The sequence below is a fragment of the Brassica napus genome, chromosome A1, assembly GCF_020379485.1.
Source record: "Brassica napus cultivar Da-Ae chromosome A1, Da-Ae, whole genome shotgun sequence".
Lineage (NCBI taxonomy): Eukaryota > Viridiplantae > Streptophyta > Magnoliopsida > Brassicales > Brassicaceae > Brassica > Brassica napus.
Window position 1 is genome coordinate 4,083,849 of NC_063434.1, and position 13,405 is coordinate 4,097,253.

Below are 13,405 nucleotides of genomic sequence, written 5' to 3' on the forward strand. Positions count from 1 at the left end.
CTGCGGGATCAGGTGGGAAGCTAAGCCATGTTGTGTTTACGGTAAGAAGCTTTTTTTTGTTGGTGTCAATGGTTCTGCTTCTCATCTTTATTCTTGAACCTTGAGTTTAATTAATGTATCTTTCTGAGGAATCTTACAAGTCTGCTCTCCTTTTATCAGTTCAATTCTGATTTGTTATCTTGCTTTCTGATTATATTTTAGATGGAATCACAAAAGGTGGAATCCAGAAGGTGATAAGGCTGGATTGTTCAGAAAGATAAATTACACCAACGGTAGTTTTGTGTAGGCTGATACACGGAATCAGAAAGATGCATAGAGTTGCTTGAGCTAATACAATTGGATGGTAAAATTTTGGGGTCAATATTAAAAGAGGAAACTGCAAACATATGCTAGCTAAAGGATTATGTTCTTCTAGGATGTACAAAGACGCTTCACGTATTCAGTTTCGTGATTTTGATAGGGACAAGGGGTTAAGGAATTCAAGCTTCTATAGTTATAATCTCAATTAAACTTACGTTTTCGACGGTTACTATTCAGGAAGATATGGATCACATTGGTATGTTGTAATACAAGGTAGATTTTTAGATGAAATTAGAGAACATCAATAAAATCAAATGATAATATTATGTTAGCAAATCAGTTCAGTTTGTGAGTATGTTGTATTTCCCTCCCAATTTGAAATTGAATCATGATCTTTCTTCAGAACAAAAGAGAAGTGACAAGAGGTGAAACAGATTGTATATGTATCTAGCAATAATAAGATATCATTTATTGATTTTTTTCTGTATCTCTTTATCCAAAGTTTGGTTCGATCAAATAGTATTAATGAACATGTATTATGCTTGCAGTGCATATTTTTCAAGAAATGTCTTAAGTAAAAGCGATCCAAAAAATTATAAAGGAAAGTTTGCAAGAGACTGATAGAATAGATCAAACAAGAAAAGAAGAAAAAGTTACAACAAGCACTTTACTCATAAGGTTAAAAACTTTTGAAAAACAAAGATAAATATAATAAATTTGATGGATAAGTAGATTTCTGAATCATTTTAGTATTTTATCGTTGTGAACAACAATTATAAACATGAATCGAGAGTTATCTAAGTCCAACGACTATTGTCTATATAAAATATATAAGTAAAACCAAAGTTAGGAGTGGATTGTTTTGCTAAATATGCATGGCTTCTATATATTATATATATATATATATCATTTTTTTAATAATGGTTTATTATTTCATTGCTAACAATCTAATATATTAAAACAGAAGTCATGACTTCTTTTCATGTCTGGTTTTTTTAATTTGGACCATTCCCAGAAAAAATCATATTTTACATAAGTTCATTATTATATCTTTTAATATCTTTATTTTTTTATTTGAAATTCAAATAAATATATTTAAAATGTTCTAACAAAATATTTTTAAAATCTTCTTAGAATCTTTTTAAATTTACTTTTGAAAATTAGTTAGTTTTAATTTAAGTTATCATAAAATATTAGAAATTAAAATTGAATATAGTTTGGGTTTATAAACGAAAATAAAATGAAATTAATTAATTTCAAAAATATATTTACTAATAATTTTTAAAGATTTTGTTAGAAATAAATATTTAATTCAATTTTAATTTTTTCAAAACAAAATTCTAATAAAATAAAAATCATGATTTTTTAATGAATGATATTTTTATTTGGACCATCATTTAAATTTTCTATTAAATGTATATCACTAATGCTAATATATATATATAATATTTTTAACTACTTTAATCATAATATCTTTTCTATTTTTTTTAAAAAAAAAAAAAAAATTAAAATTCTAACAAATCTCTTGAAAAAGATTATAATAAGATCTTAATTGTCATAAATTGAATATAAATATTTTCAACTAATTTTGTAATTAGTAATGAAATGTTACTAAAAGAATAAAATTATATTCTATTTTATCATTTTATAATAATATCTATCATTTTAAAATAAAAACATTATATTGAACAAAATATGATAAAATTATTTTAAATTGATAAGTTAACATATTTTATTTTCATAATATTTATGCTAAAAATATAATATGTTGGTTGAACGGGTTAATATTAGTAAACTATATAATACATGTATAAAAATTTATCTTATCTTAAACTTTTTAATATACAGTAATTTATTATATAAAATTAATAAAAATTAAAAAAATTACTAAAAAAATCTAGCGATTTGAATTACGGATCATGATTATAATAAATTAAATACAAAATTGTTTTCATATATGTTGTTTCATGCATTAAAAATTTTAGTTTAGTAATCAAACGCAAATTCAATAGGACAAATATATAATAAGCAACATATATATGTGATATTTTAATTTACAGCATGAAAACTATAAAATTATTATATTTGGCATAATTATACAAACATTTAAATATGTGAGTAACATTAAAAATATATAGTAATTATGTAAAACAAATATCTATATATATAAATGAGAAAATATATTCCCGCACGGTTGTGCGGGTGGAAATCTAGTATAAATTTTAAAGTTAAGTTACACTTTTAAAAATTGTATCTTCCCAAAATGTAGAAATATTTGTTATAAAATATTCATTTTCTTCGATGATTTATTTTCTCAAAATCTGTATAATACAATCTTTCAAAATTACTTATTAATCTTTATAAAAGTTTAAAATATAAATATAATAATAATTTTAATAAATTCAGTCCGCAGCGTAGCGCGGGAACCAACCTAGTTATTCCCAAATCCTTTAGAAAATATGTTGATCTACTAAACATATATTATATATTTCTCATTAAACTAACTATAATATTATTTAACAATCTAATTAATATTTTTTGTTATTTTTTAAAATAAAAGCTACAGAATTAATAAAAATGAATATAATATATATCTGACAATTAATAATTTTAATAATATAAATTTGATATCAATTTTCACATCCTCCATTATTTTTTGTTTAATGTTGTATTATTAATATAAATTAAATAATAATGATAGTCGTATAATAAAAATTTAAATTTTTTCGTGGCGTTTCCCGGATCAGACCGTGTCTCTAGATCCAACCAAGGCGCGTGGCTTATCTTACGGCCACATGGGACTTACGTCAGCAGCGGAAAAACCTTGGGGACGGCTCGAGGCATGGCGTGAGATAGGAGCCGTCGATGGATTGGGTGACAAGTTCGAGCTCGTGACGGATAACAGTACTAGCACCGGCGTTCCTATTGCTGAAGGTAATTTTAATCTTTAATACCATGTACTGTATATATTTCTATCGAATAATACAATAATGCTGGTTATATTGCTTCAGGTTAAGACCCATACCTGGTTCAGATTGTCCAATATCTATTTGGGTCGCTATATACATACATATCAATACTTAAGAAGAAACTCATATTAAACTTGGGCAATATCCAAGTATTTGAACTCATTACTCAAAATATCTGAAGTTGACCAAGTGTTACTAGTTCAACCAAAAAACTTCATCAATAAATTCTAACATAACAGAGTAATGCTTCTGACAACTACATGATATAGTCTTACACATAAAGAAATTACGGGTTTTGATCCAAAATCTCTTCCTAATCAAAGGAAAAATATCCAAAGTTCTATACATTATTTTTTTTTGAATGAATGCTAAATTTTATTCATCAAAAAATCTTTTTACATCAAGTGAGACCTTTATATGAAAGAAATTCTACTCCTATCTCATTTCCTATACACTTTCTGCTAAAAAACAGAGCAAAACTTCATGTCCAAGCAATCTCCTATTTACATTCTAGTAGCAAACCAGTACTGCAAAATGTTCTCCAGACCTTTGACACCCTTCGACTGAGTCAGACTGAGCTTATTACGAACAGCCTTATTAGTGAGCTTAGATAAAACCCTTACCGGCATAGCTTGCTCACCATGCCGCCTCCTGTTTCGTTCTCTCCACAAAGAGTACAGAGTCACTTGGAAGGTGTAGCAAAAACAGAAGCGCTTCTTCTTATCCATGCCCGAATCAGTAAGTAGCCTTATGAGCTCATCCCACTTAACAGAGTACGCGCTGCGTAGAATTCTTCTCATGAAGTGTTCCCATAGCTGTGAAGCATAAAAACACTCAAAGAAAAGATGCTTGCGCGATTCAGAGGCACTTTTGCATAGGATACAAGTTGTGTCAACACCTTGGCTCCAGCTTGATACTCGATACATTAGATACAATCATACACATGTTTAATTACTATGTACACATAAATACTGAATATTGTTCAGTCCCAGTTACTAAAATTAGTCCATATACTATTAGTATTTTGAATAACAGTTTTAAAATCTGAATTTACCCTTAACATACACTATATGATTTGGTAACCTACACATATCACGGTATTGTGATTTGGTAACCTACTTATAAAAAAAATATCACGGTATTGTGAGTCTTAATATATCTAATACTAATGGATATGTTAATCGGACAGGGACAATGAGCACAAAGCAAGGAGGAAAGCTTATTATCGACAGGAGAGTGAGTGGACAAGGAGAGTCGCCGGCAAGATCATCGCCGGTGAAAGGGTTCGTGATGGGATCCAGCGTTGAAGGAGAAGGGAAAGTGAGCAAGCCCGTGGTGCACGTGGGAGCACAGCACGTGATTTGCATGGCAGACGCAGCTCTGTTTGTCGCTCTATCAGCTGCCGTTGACCTAAGCGTCGACGCGTGTCAGCTCTTCTCTCGTAAGCTCCGCAAGGAGCTTTGTCACGACGACCAAAGCTCCCTCTCATGAAGAAACCAGAAGACAATGACACATACACTTTGACTTAACAAAAACCGATCTATGATGCTTAATTTCGGTTTTTATTAATTTTCTTGATCAATTTGATATGTGGAAATTCAAAATTGAAAGAAAGATGTATAGACAACGATCTTTGTGTTGTCTGTATCATATTTATTTATTTATTTTGTGTCTCAGTTGTGTTGATTATTCATCAATTTCATTCTTTAATTATTACTAGATATTTTTTCCGCGCTATGCGCGGATAGTTTACTTGAAAACTTTGTCGAGTACTGAATAATATTCATGCATGATGTAAAATGTAAAGAACTTATAAGCTGATTTAAATAATATTCATGCTTGCAAGATTTATAACAAAGAATAGACACCAAAGCGACAATATAATGAACGTAACTTATAAACTATGGCTACATGAGGTCATTCCGATTACTGATATTTTTTTATGTGTAAGGGAACATAATTATTGTATAAAAATAACTATTGCTTTATAGAATGAGTATAAAAATACCTATGCTGAATGAGTAGTAGCACTAATATAGATCAAACTGTGAGTTGTTTTGAATATGATCTACCAATACAATGATAAAAATGAATCTAATAGACACCAAAGTATATACCTGCAGATTCCACTGGTTGGTCAGGGGGTGGCATAGCCATTGTGATTAAGCTTTCACAGTTTCTGGAGTTGAAGACCGAGAAGAAGGTGTACTACGTTTCTTGCGCCGAGGTGTACTACGTTTCTTGCGCTTATGCGGTGAGGAATATGCGTATTTGGCAGATTTGGGTTTACTTGGAAGAGGTATAGAGAAAGAGTGTAAATGCTGGCACAATGATTAATACTTCTTTCCTTCTCAGATCAAGATTTTCCGTGATTTTGAGATTTGAAACTGATTTTGTATTAAATTAAAGATCATGTGCATTGATTAGATTGTGAGAGTTTTGATTTATTCCGAGAATCTCCATCTCCACGTACACCTATCTCTCCTGGAACTTACTACAAACAGATTCTCCCATACCCACTACATAAGTCAACAAAACATAAAACATACTACATATGCAATCGGCAAATGACCTTTCCCCAGATCCCTAAAGAGCCCGTGTCCATTCACATAGATCAAAGAACCATAGACTCTGACAATCGTAAATGAACAACATTAAAATTAAAACAAAACACATGGGTTTGTCCTTCAGCAACTTGATAACATACCACTACTCGTATCAAACTTAACTTCACTCTTAAGAACTAAAAGACTTAAAACACATAAATACTACCAAAACAATGTAGATTTTAAAAAAAAAAAAGATAAGTGAACCAATAGATAGTAATACCGAAATGGTTATAATCCTGCAAAAACAGAGTTTAGAAAGGAAAGTAACAATGCATAGTTTTTAATAAAACCAAAAACACAGTGATAAGAAATCTCAGCCACAATTGCCCCGTTAGACTTCTGCTGACTCAACAACATCAGAACTCTTCTTCACCTTCTCATCGGCAGATTTCCCCTTTCCATCTTCAGCTTCCTCATCCAAGTTGCCATCCAAGATGCTTTCAGGGTCCAGAGCCTCAGGGCGCAGTACCTTGGTGATAGTGAAAGACATGAGATAGAAACATGAGATCATCCAAGCCAAAGCAATATTACAGCCTTAAAATGTTGAAAACCAAACTGAAGATATATATTTTCTCAGGTCAAGATCAAACCAGCCTTAAAACGTTTAATACTCTCTAGACTAACAGCCAAAATTGCAAAGATCAGACACAACCAACCAATATTTCATCATAACATAATCAAAACCAATCTGTTTACACAATTATATGGATTGAGAGCTTACCATAAATGTCTTGATGTTGGGATTCATCGTTCTTGAGATTTTTGAGAGTATTGAATCCTTTCAGAAATGACCCAATATAAATAGGAGGAGATACAGAAAGGCAAAACGAACCCATTAAAGAAGAATTCATGGCGCAGAGATGGATTAATGGGGTGGTGGCGTTGAAACGATTTCCGTTGAGAAATCCAATCGCCGATTTCTCCACTCTCGTCAAAGAAGAAGGAAGAACAGAGACTGTAAGAGGTGGTACAAGAAATTAGGGTAAATCACAAAAATGAACTGGGCCTAATGGGCTTTACCGATAAACAAATTAAAAACAAAGAAAAATCCATTGCGGTTTTTTGAATATTTTTGCCTACGTGGCACAACCACAATTGAGGATATGTTACTTTTAGTATTGTATAGATTATTTTAAAAATATTTGTGTCAGATATTATCTTCTTTTTTATATAACGCTTTTTAACATCATCATATTTTATTAACCTGAAACAAAGTAGTCTTCATAACGGATAGAAATATAAAACACTAAAAAGGATGGTCAGATCAATTAGCACAAGGCTAGTTCTTACAAAAGTTTTTTTTTTATCCAGTGACATTGCTAATCGAAATTGGATTATAATCGACTATTTACAAAATTTATGTAAATTGGGTTAGCATCAAGAGTGATTTAACTGTAACAATGTCGTAGAGCTCAAGGTCCAAACTTGGATAACGGTCACTTTTAAACCTTCTCTGAAAAGTGAAGCTATGAAGGGCCAAGATCTTCGGCCATACTAATATATAAGCTTAGCAACTGTAAACGCAACTGCAAATACTGTTGTTTTTCCCGATACAAATGCCAGTCCCCTTGTAGTTCTGAATACAAGGTGCTTGGCATTCTTGAAAACTGCATGGTTTGTTAAACTTCAAGGTCACACTAAATGTTCTTATATCAGTTCTATTTGAACTTGGCAAAGCCAAAAAAAAGCTAAAAACAAACAAAATTTAAAAAGAGCATAAAAGTAGATTTAAGTGTATATATTTACATAAGCGTACGAGCATATATGCTATTTTAAAATAATTAGTTTTAAAGTATCTAAACCTAGAATTCTAATAAAATGTATGATAGATGTTAAGTGATATATTATCTTACTAGATGATAACCCGCGCCCTGCGCGGAATGAATTTTCTTTTTAAATATATTATATTTAAATATTATAAAAAATACATATTTTGTTATCAATAATCAGTTTTTACATTTGATTAGGGATTGACATTCGGATACCATTTGGTTTGGCTTGATTTTGTTCAATTCGGATTTTTGCGGGTTCGGATAATCCATTTAAACTTTTTTTTTAAAATAAAAGTTCATATTTACTTTAAATTTTCAAAATCTAAAAATAAAAATAATATTTCACATATAAATTTAATAATGTATGCCAAAATACTTAAACTTAACATAAAATTTGGTTTAGATTAAATATTTGGATAGAAAATCAATAGATATTTTAAGTATTTTTGGTATTTTAAATATCGTTTAGCTATTTTAAATATGTACTATAAACTATTTGTATATATTTCAAAGTATTTTTGACAACTTAAAAACGTCTTATATTTTTATATATTCTTTTAGATATTAAATTTAAAAATAATTAATATATTAAAGTATATAAATCTGGTTTGAATGTACTTGGATACCTAAAATATTTTTGTTGGATCGGATTTGGTTTCGGTTCTCTATATAGTAAAATTTTGAACCCGTTCGGATATCTACAATTTTGGTTAAAATTCAGTACTAATTTTTCATATTAGATTTGGTTAGGCTTTTTGGATTCGGATTTTTCTCAACCCTATATTTTTTATTGTAACAAAATTTTAAACGAAAGTGATGATGGTTCATATTTATTTCAGGTATGCCTTAATTTTTGTACCAAAAACACATTCTACTATATATGTGTCCTATTTAGTTAATCATTGAAAATAGTTCTAAACCCATTTAAGGAAAAAGATGGGCTGGACTAAAAAACGTTACTATTTCATATTGTAAAAATTGACACTTTCAATTTATTCTCTATCAGTGTTGTGACGAAGAAAAAGAGGAATGAGGTTAGGAAATAAAATTTATTGTGCAATCCATTTTCTCGCTAGGAAATTTTAATAGCTTCTAAATAAATATTTGAAACAATGGATTGTAATATTATAGGAAACAAATTGAGGATCTAGTCAATCAAATTAAATTTAAAAATCAATCAGTGATGATCACATATGCATTTAAAATTTGACCTGATCCAAATTTAGTTTCTATATGACATGTGATTCGGTTTAAATTATCAATGTCATTACCAAAATCGTTCGTTATAAACACGTACATATATAATCAAATTAGTGTCATATTAAAATATTATACATTCCTAATTTAGAATAGTATGACAGCTCATGCAATATGTCATGCAAGTAATATGTGATTGACAATTCATATTTGATCTTTAGAAAACTTAAATTAAGCGAGTTAATGCAACTAATTAACGTAGGAATATATTTATTTTGCTTAATTTGAAGAGTGAATCAGATTCATTAACAATAAACTGCCATAAAACGATCAAATAGTATATTGCATTGAGAATTATGGCATTGATAAAACATAGTTAACATGCAAAGGAATTGATCATTTGATGATATAAAGCATAACATTTTATAATGATATAGAACGGTTTTGAATAAGCCGTTTTGATATATTGTGATATCGATTATACCATTTTATAAACCGGTATATAAATATCCATTTATTTTTAAAGACATCGTTTTGAAAATAAAACAATACTATTTAAGATCGTTTTGATATATTTCAATTATACCATTTTATATAAACCGGTTTTACTCGATGATGATCCCATCAGTTTGATATATTGATGAAACCATAAATAACTGCGTTGATGATTTTTAAGAATAAAACACGTTAACAAAAAGGTTGACAAACTACCGGATTTGATATTACCTCCCATATCAACGCATGTAACCAATTAACATGACTAAAACATTATGTTAAGCTACAATTAATGAATAATGGCAAAGAACGTAATAAGTCTAGTAAGGAAAATGTTTTTACTTAAAGAGGCTGCGAAAGAATATGGTGTTGCCACATAGGAAATGACATTCTTGTTAATAACACATGAACAAAAGGTTAGTCTCTAAAAGTGCTTCTCTTTTAATAATAAAGGGATATCTAATCAACTATTCTTCTACCTATCTAATCATATTTGAATCATATTTTTATTGTGGACCCAAAATAGTTATCTCAATGGTTTTCTTATAAAATATTCTGCTTAAAGGATCTAGACGCATAAAATTTAAGAATTACTAATTGATTTTATAAATTCTTGCTTAATAAAACACAATGTGTACTAATTCCTACCTGCGAGAACAAACATGGAGATGCAGATGAACATATACGAACAAAACAGTTTTGTCAATGTCATGACAACAAGTAGAGAGCATTATGGATATAGTGATTGTTTGTTTGGAGAGAATGGGATAGAGAAATAACTTTGCTAGTAGGTAGTAACCTGCGATGTACGCATAGGGAAATAATTGATTAGATTATTTATTTTACGTTGTAATAAGAGATTTGTCTTATAGATTTTCAATAAATAGACATTCAGATATCCGTTCATATTCAATTGATCTATTCGGATTTCAGATTTCAGATTTATAGAGTTATAAATTTAAATATGATTCGGATATTTACTAATTTATGTTTGAATTTGGTTCGAATCATTACATTTTCGGTTCGGTATCCATTTTAATTATGTAATAATCTTTTAAACAAAAATTCAAATATGCTTAATCCTCAAAATCCGAAAATTAAAATAATATAAAATTTGAATAATGAAAAAAACAAAAAAAATTGAATAATTTAAGACTAAATACTTAAATTTACATTTAAAAAATTGTCCAGTTTAACTATTTAAATGGATAAAAAAATATAACTTTTCAGCATTTTGAACATGTTTTGTTATTTTGGATATTTTCATATTATTGAATATCTAATAAATATAAAATTTAAATTAATTATAATATTTAACTATATAATTGTAGTTTAGATATTTTCGGTATTCAAAATATTCAAGTTTGGATAGGATTTGGGTCTGGTTATCAAGATATTTAACTTTTAGATCCATTTGAGTATTTAAGCAGTTTTAGTTTGTGTTTAATATTGCTTTCAAATCAAGTTCCGTTCGGTATTTCGGGTCCAAATATTTTACTCAGATTTACTTTCTTCTACTAATATAAAAAAATGTAAAATAAATATGCTAAGTTTATTTTGCTTACATAATTATTGGACCATACTTTGATAATACCAATAAAAATAGTTGGGCATCGTGTCAACATTGTTGGGCATGTTCGAAAATTGATGTGGTCTATAACCAATAACATGGACTTTCGTATTCAGTATTTGTGGTAAATATAATAAAAACGTGATACAATCGAGTGAAATGAGTTAGAGTTGCGTTGAAAATAATGTGATCTTTTCACACCATACATGAATTCTGTTTTCAATCAATTTCGCGAGTTTTTTTTGTGTGTTTAAGCTTTTCTGATTTCTGTTTTTTTTTTTCTAACGATCTGATTATGTTTCTAATTCTTGGTTTGATATGAAAACGCTGTAAAGAAAAACAATACTTGGCTAAACTAAAGATCTAACTATGTATGTGGCGTTTTTCACCTTAGTTTCCTTAATTCATAACCAATCACCATTATTTTTTGTTTTCGTATGCATAAATCTCAACATGGCCAAGTTCAGTAAGATACAAAACTTTTAATTTCTAAAAACATTTTCATTTTAGTTGATGCAAATCTTAAGGATTTTGTAATTTATTTATTTCAACAACAATTTTACTCAGTATTTGTCTGTAAAGAATTTCATTTCACTAATACAAAGCTTAAAAATGCGAAAATTAAAAATGAGTTGATTAAAAAAATCAGTGTGTAAATACATTCAATTGTTTGCAATAGAGTTAAGAAAATAAGTATGTTAACATATTAACTGCTAAATAACTGTGAGACTGATACGAAAATATTCTAAATTGAAATGATTATGAAGGTCGCACGTGTTAATATGTGTGTGAACACATTTATTGCAAATATTTATCTTTTAATATAGGGGATTGATAGATAAATTCTTTCTGGTAAACATATTTTAAAATTATACTGTGAAGATATTGACATAGTAAGAAAATCAGGCTTTCTGATATATAGTCATAGTCAAATATATGTACTTGTTTTAGTATATATGCTTTGGATATTCTACCTTATGCGAAATTTCAAAAAGAAAGAAAAAAATCATTTCCACTTTTAAAAAGTTGAATTTTAGGAGATATATAAAATACCATTATATATATATACACAAACATAGAACACAACTTTTTATAGAAAATAAAATTAAAGCAAATAAAAAATCCTCCTATTATCTCAAATTGACAAAATCTTAATTTTTGTTATTCTGATATTGATCATGGCCAAGTTATCGTGTTCGTATTTCTTCTTATTCATGTTTGTGTTTTCAGGTAATTTTATTTTTTCCATTCAATAATATCTAATTTTTAAAATAATTACATGAAATATCTAAGCATGCACATATACACTACTTCATATCATAACATATATATTACTTTTATAGTATTTGCGGTGGCTCAGGAAACTAAGGGAGATCAATTATGTACTATGATCATCGATGGACAAAGTTATTGCGAGATTACGGATTGTCGTCTAGCATGTTATACGGGGTACAATGGAGTTGGAAAATGTCTTACAAATTCCAAAGCTGGTGGAAAACTTAGTTGTTTTTGTACTTATAATTGCTAGAGAAGCAAAATTTTAAAATAAAAATATTGTATAAGTACATAAGTCTTTAATCCATATGAATAAAAAATGAGAATTTCTTCAAGCTATCTAATGATGGCATAGTAAATTTTGGAACAAGAAAATTCAGAATATTTCTAACACGTTGTTATTATTTGGACTATATGCCACAACGAGGACCGATAGAAAAAAAAAATTGATTATAGAACTAACACATAATTGATGGTCTTGGACTCTTGATTTTTAAAGATGTTGATGGTATGTAATATGTTAATATCAACATATAAATTAAAAGAAAGACTACAGTTTATTATAAACATACTTGGCTGTTAAAAATCTACAAGTGAATTTAAAGTCTCAACAGCTATAAAAGCTTGTTTACCAATCTAGTGATCTACTACTAGTTTATGCACATATAGTCAGACGTATGAACCAGTTTTCTGTTCTTAGTTTTTTTCCTCGTGCAATAACCGGTTCATACGTCGAGTCAATAAAAAAATAATTTATTTATAGATTAAACTTATTTTTTATTAAAATAGAATTTAGAGTAAATATGTTTTAATGATATTTTATTTTTATTATATAATAATAGAGCGGAAAAAAAAGATAAATGTAATTAGTTCAACTTGAAAGGATCTCTGCCATTGTGTAGGAGGTTTCTATTTCGAATAACCGCTGGGATAATTAATATTACATGTTGTGGTTTCGGACCTAAAAAGATTATGAGCTTCCGCTCCGAATCTTCTACTATTCAAAAAAGGTAAAAAATAAGTTTACTCTATAAATAGAGTTATTTTTTATTTTTTGTTCATCACCCTATTTTTTTCTAAAATATAATACAATTAGAACTCAATTTTGTTACAGAATTAATCTATTTTACAAGAAAAATAGAATAAATCATTGGAGATGATTACCTTTTATTTAATGTAAAGGTCAGGAAGATCAAGGGAAAGTAGCTGCAGAGTACA

General features: G+C 28.6%; 1 protein-coding gene and 1 long non-coding RNA gene across 2 annotated transcripts; one reads left to right on the plus strand and one right to left on the minus strand.

Moving 5' to 3' along the window:
- Positions 1-6,073: 6,073 nt before the first annotated feature.
- LOC125609893 lies at positions 6,074-10,867 on the minus strand. The gene is made up of 2 exons (XR_007339963.1): positions 6,600-10,867; positions 6,074-6,347 (listed from the first exon to the last, which is right to left on the minus strand). It is a non-coding gene; the product is annotated as an uncharacterized LOC125609893 (long non-coding RNA).
- A 1,113-nt stretch (positions 10,868-11,980) lies between these two features.
- LOC111200010 (putative defensin-like protein 157) lies at positions 11,981-12,474 on the plus strand. Its single transcript, XM_048781491.1, has 2 exons — positions 11,981-12,142; positions 12,256-12,474. The coding sequence occupies exons 1-2, from the start codon at positions 12,091-12,093 to the stop codon at positions 12,438-12,440; spliced, it is 237 nt and encodes a 78-aa protein (XP_048637448.1). The 5' UTR covers positions 11,981-12,090; the 3' UTR covers positions 12,441-12,474.
- The last annotated feature ends 931 nt before the right edge of the window (positions 12,475-13,405 follow it).

Bases quoted from the DNA above. Each gene is read 5' to 3' on its own strand.
- LOC111200010 (XM_048781491.1), top strand. From the start codon at position 12,091: ATGGCCAAGTTATCGTGTTCGTATTTCTTCTTATTCATGTTTGTGTTT. The intron at 12,143-12,255 runs GTAATTTTATTT...TTACTTTTATAG, and splicing joins ATTCATGTTTGTGTTTTCAG to TATTTGCGGTGGCTCAGGAA.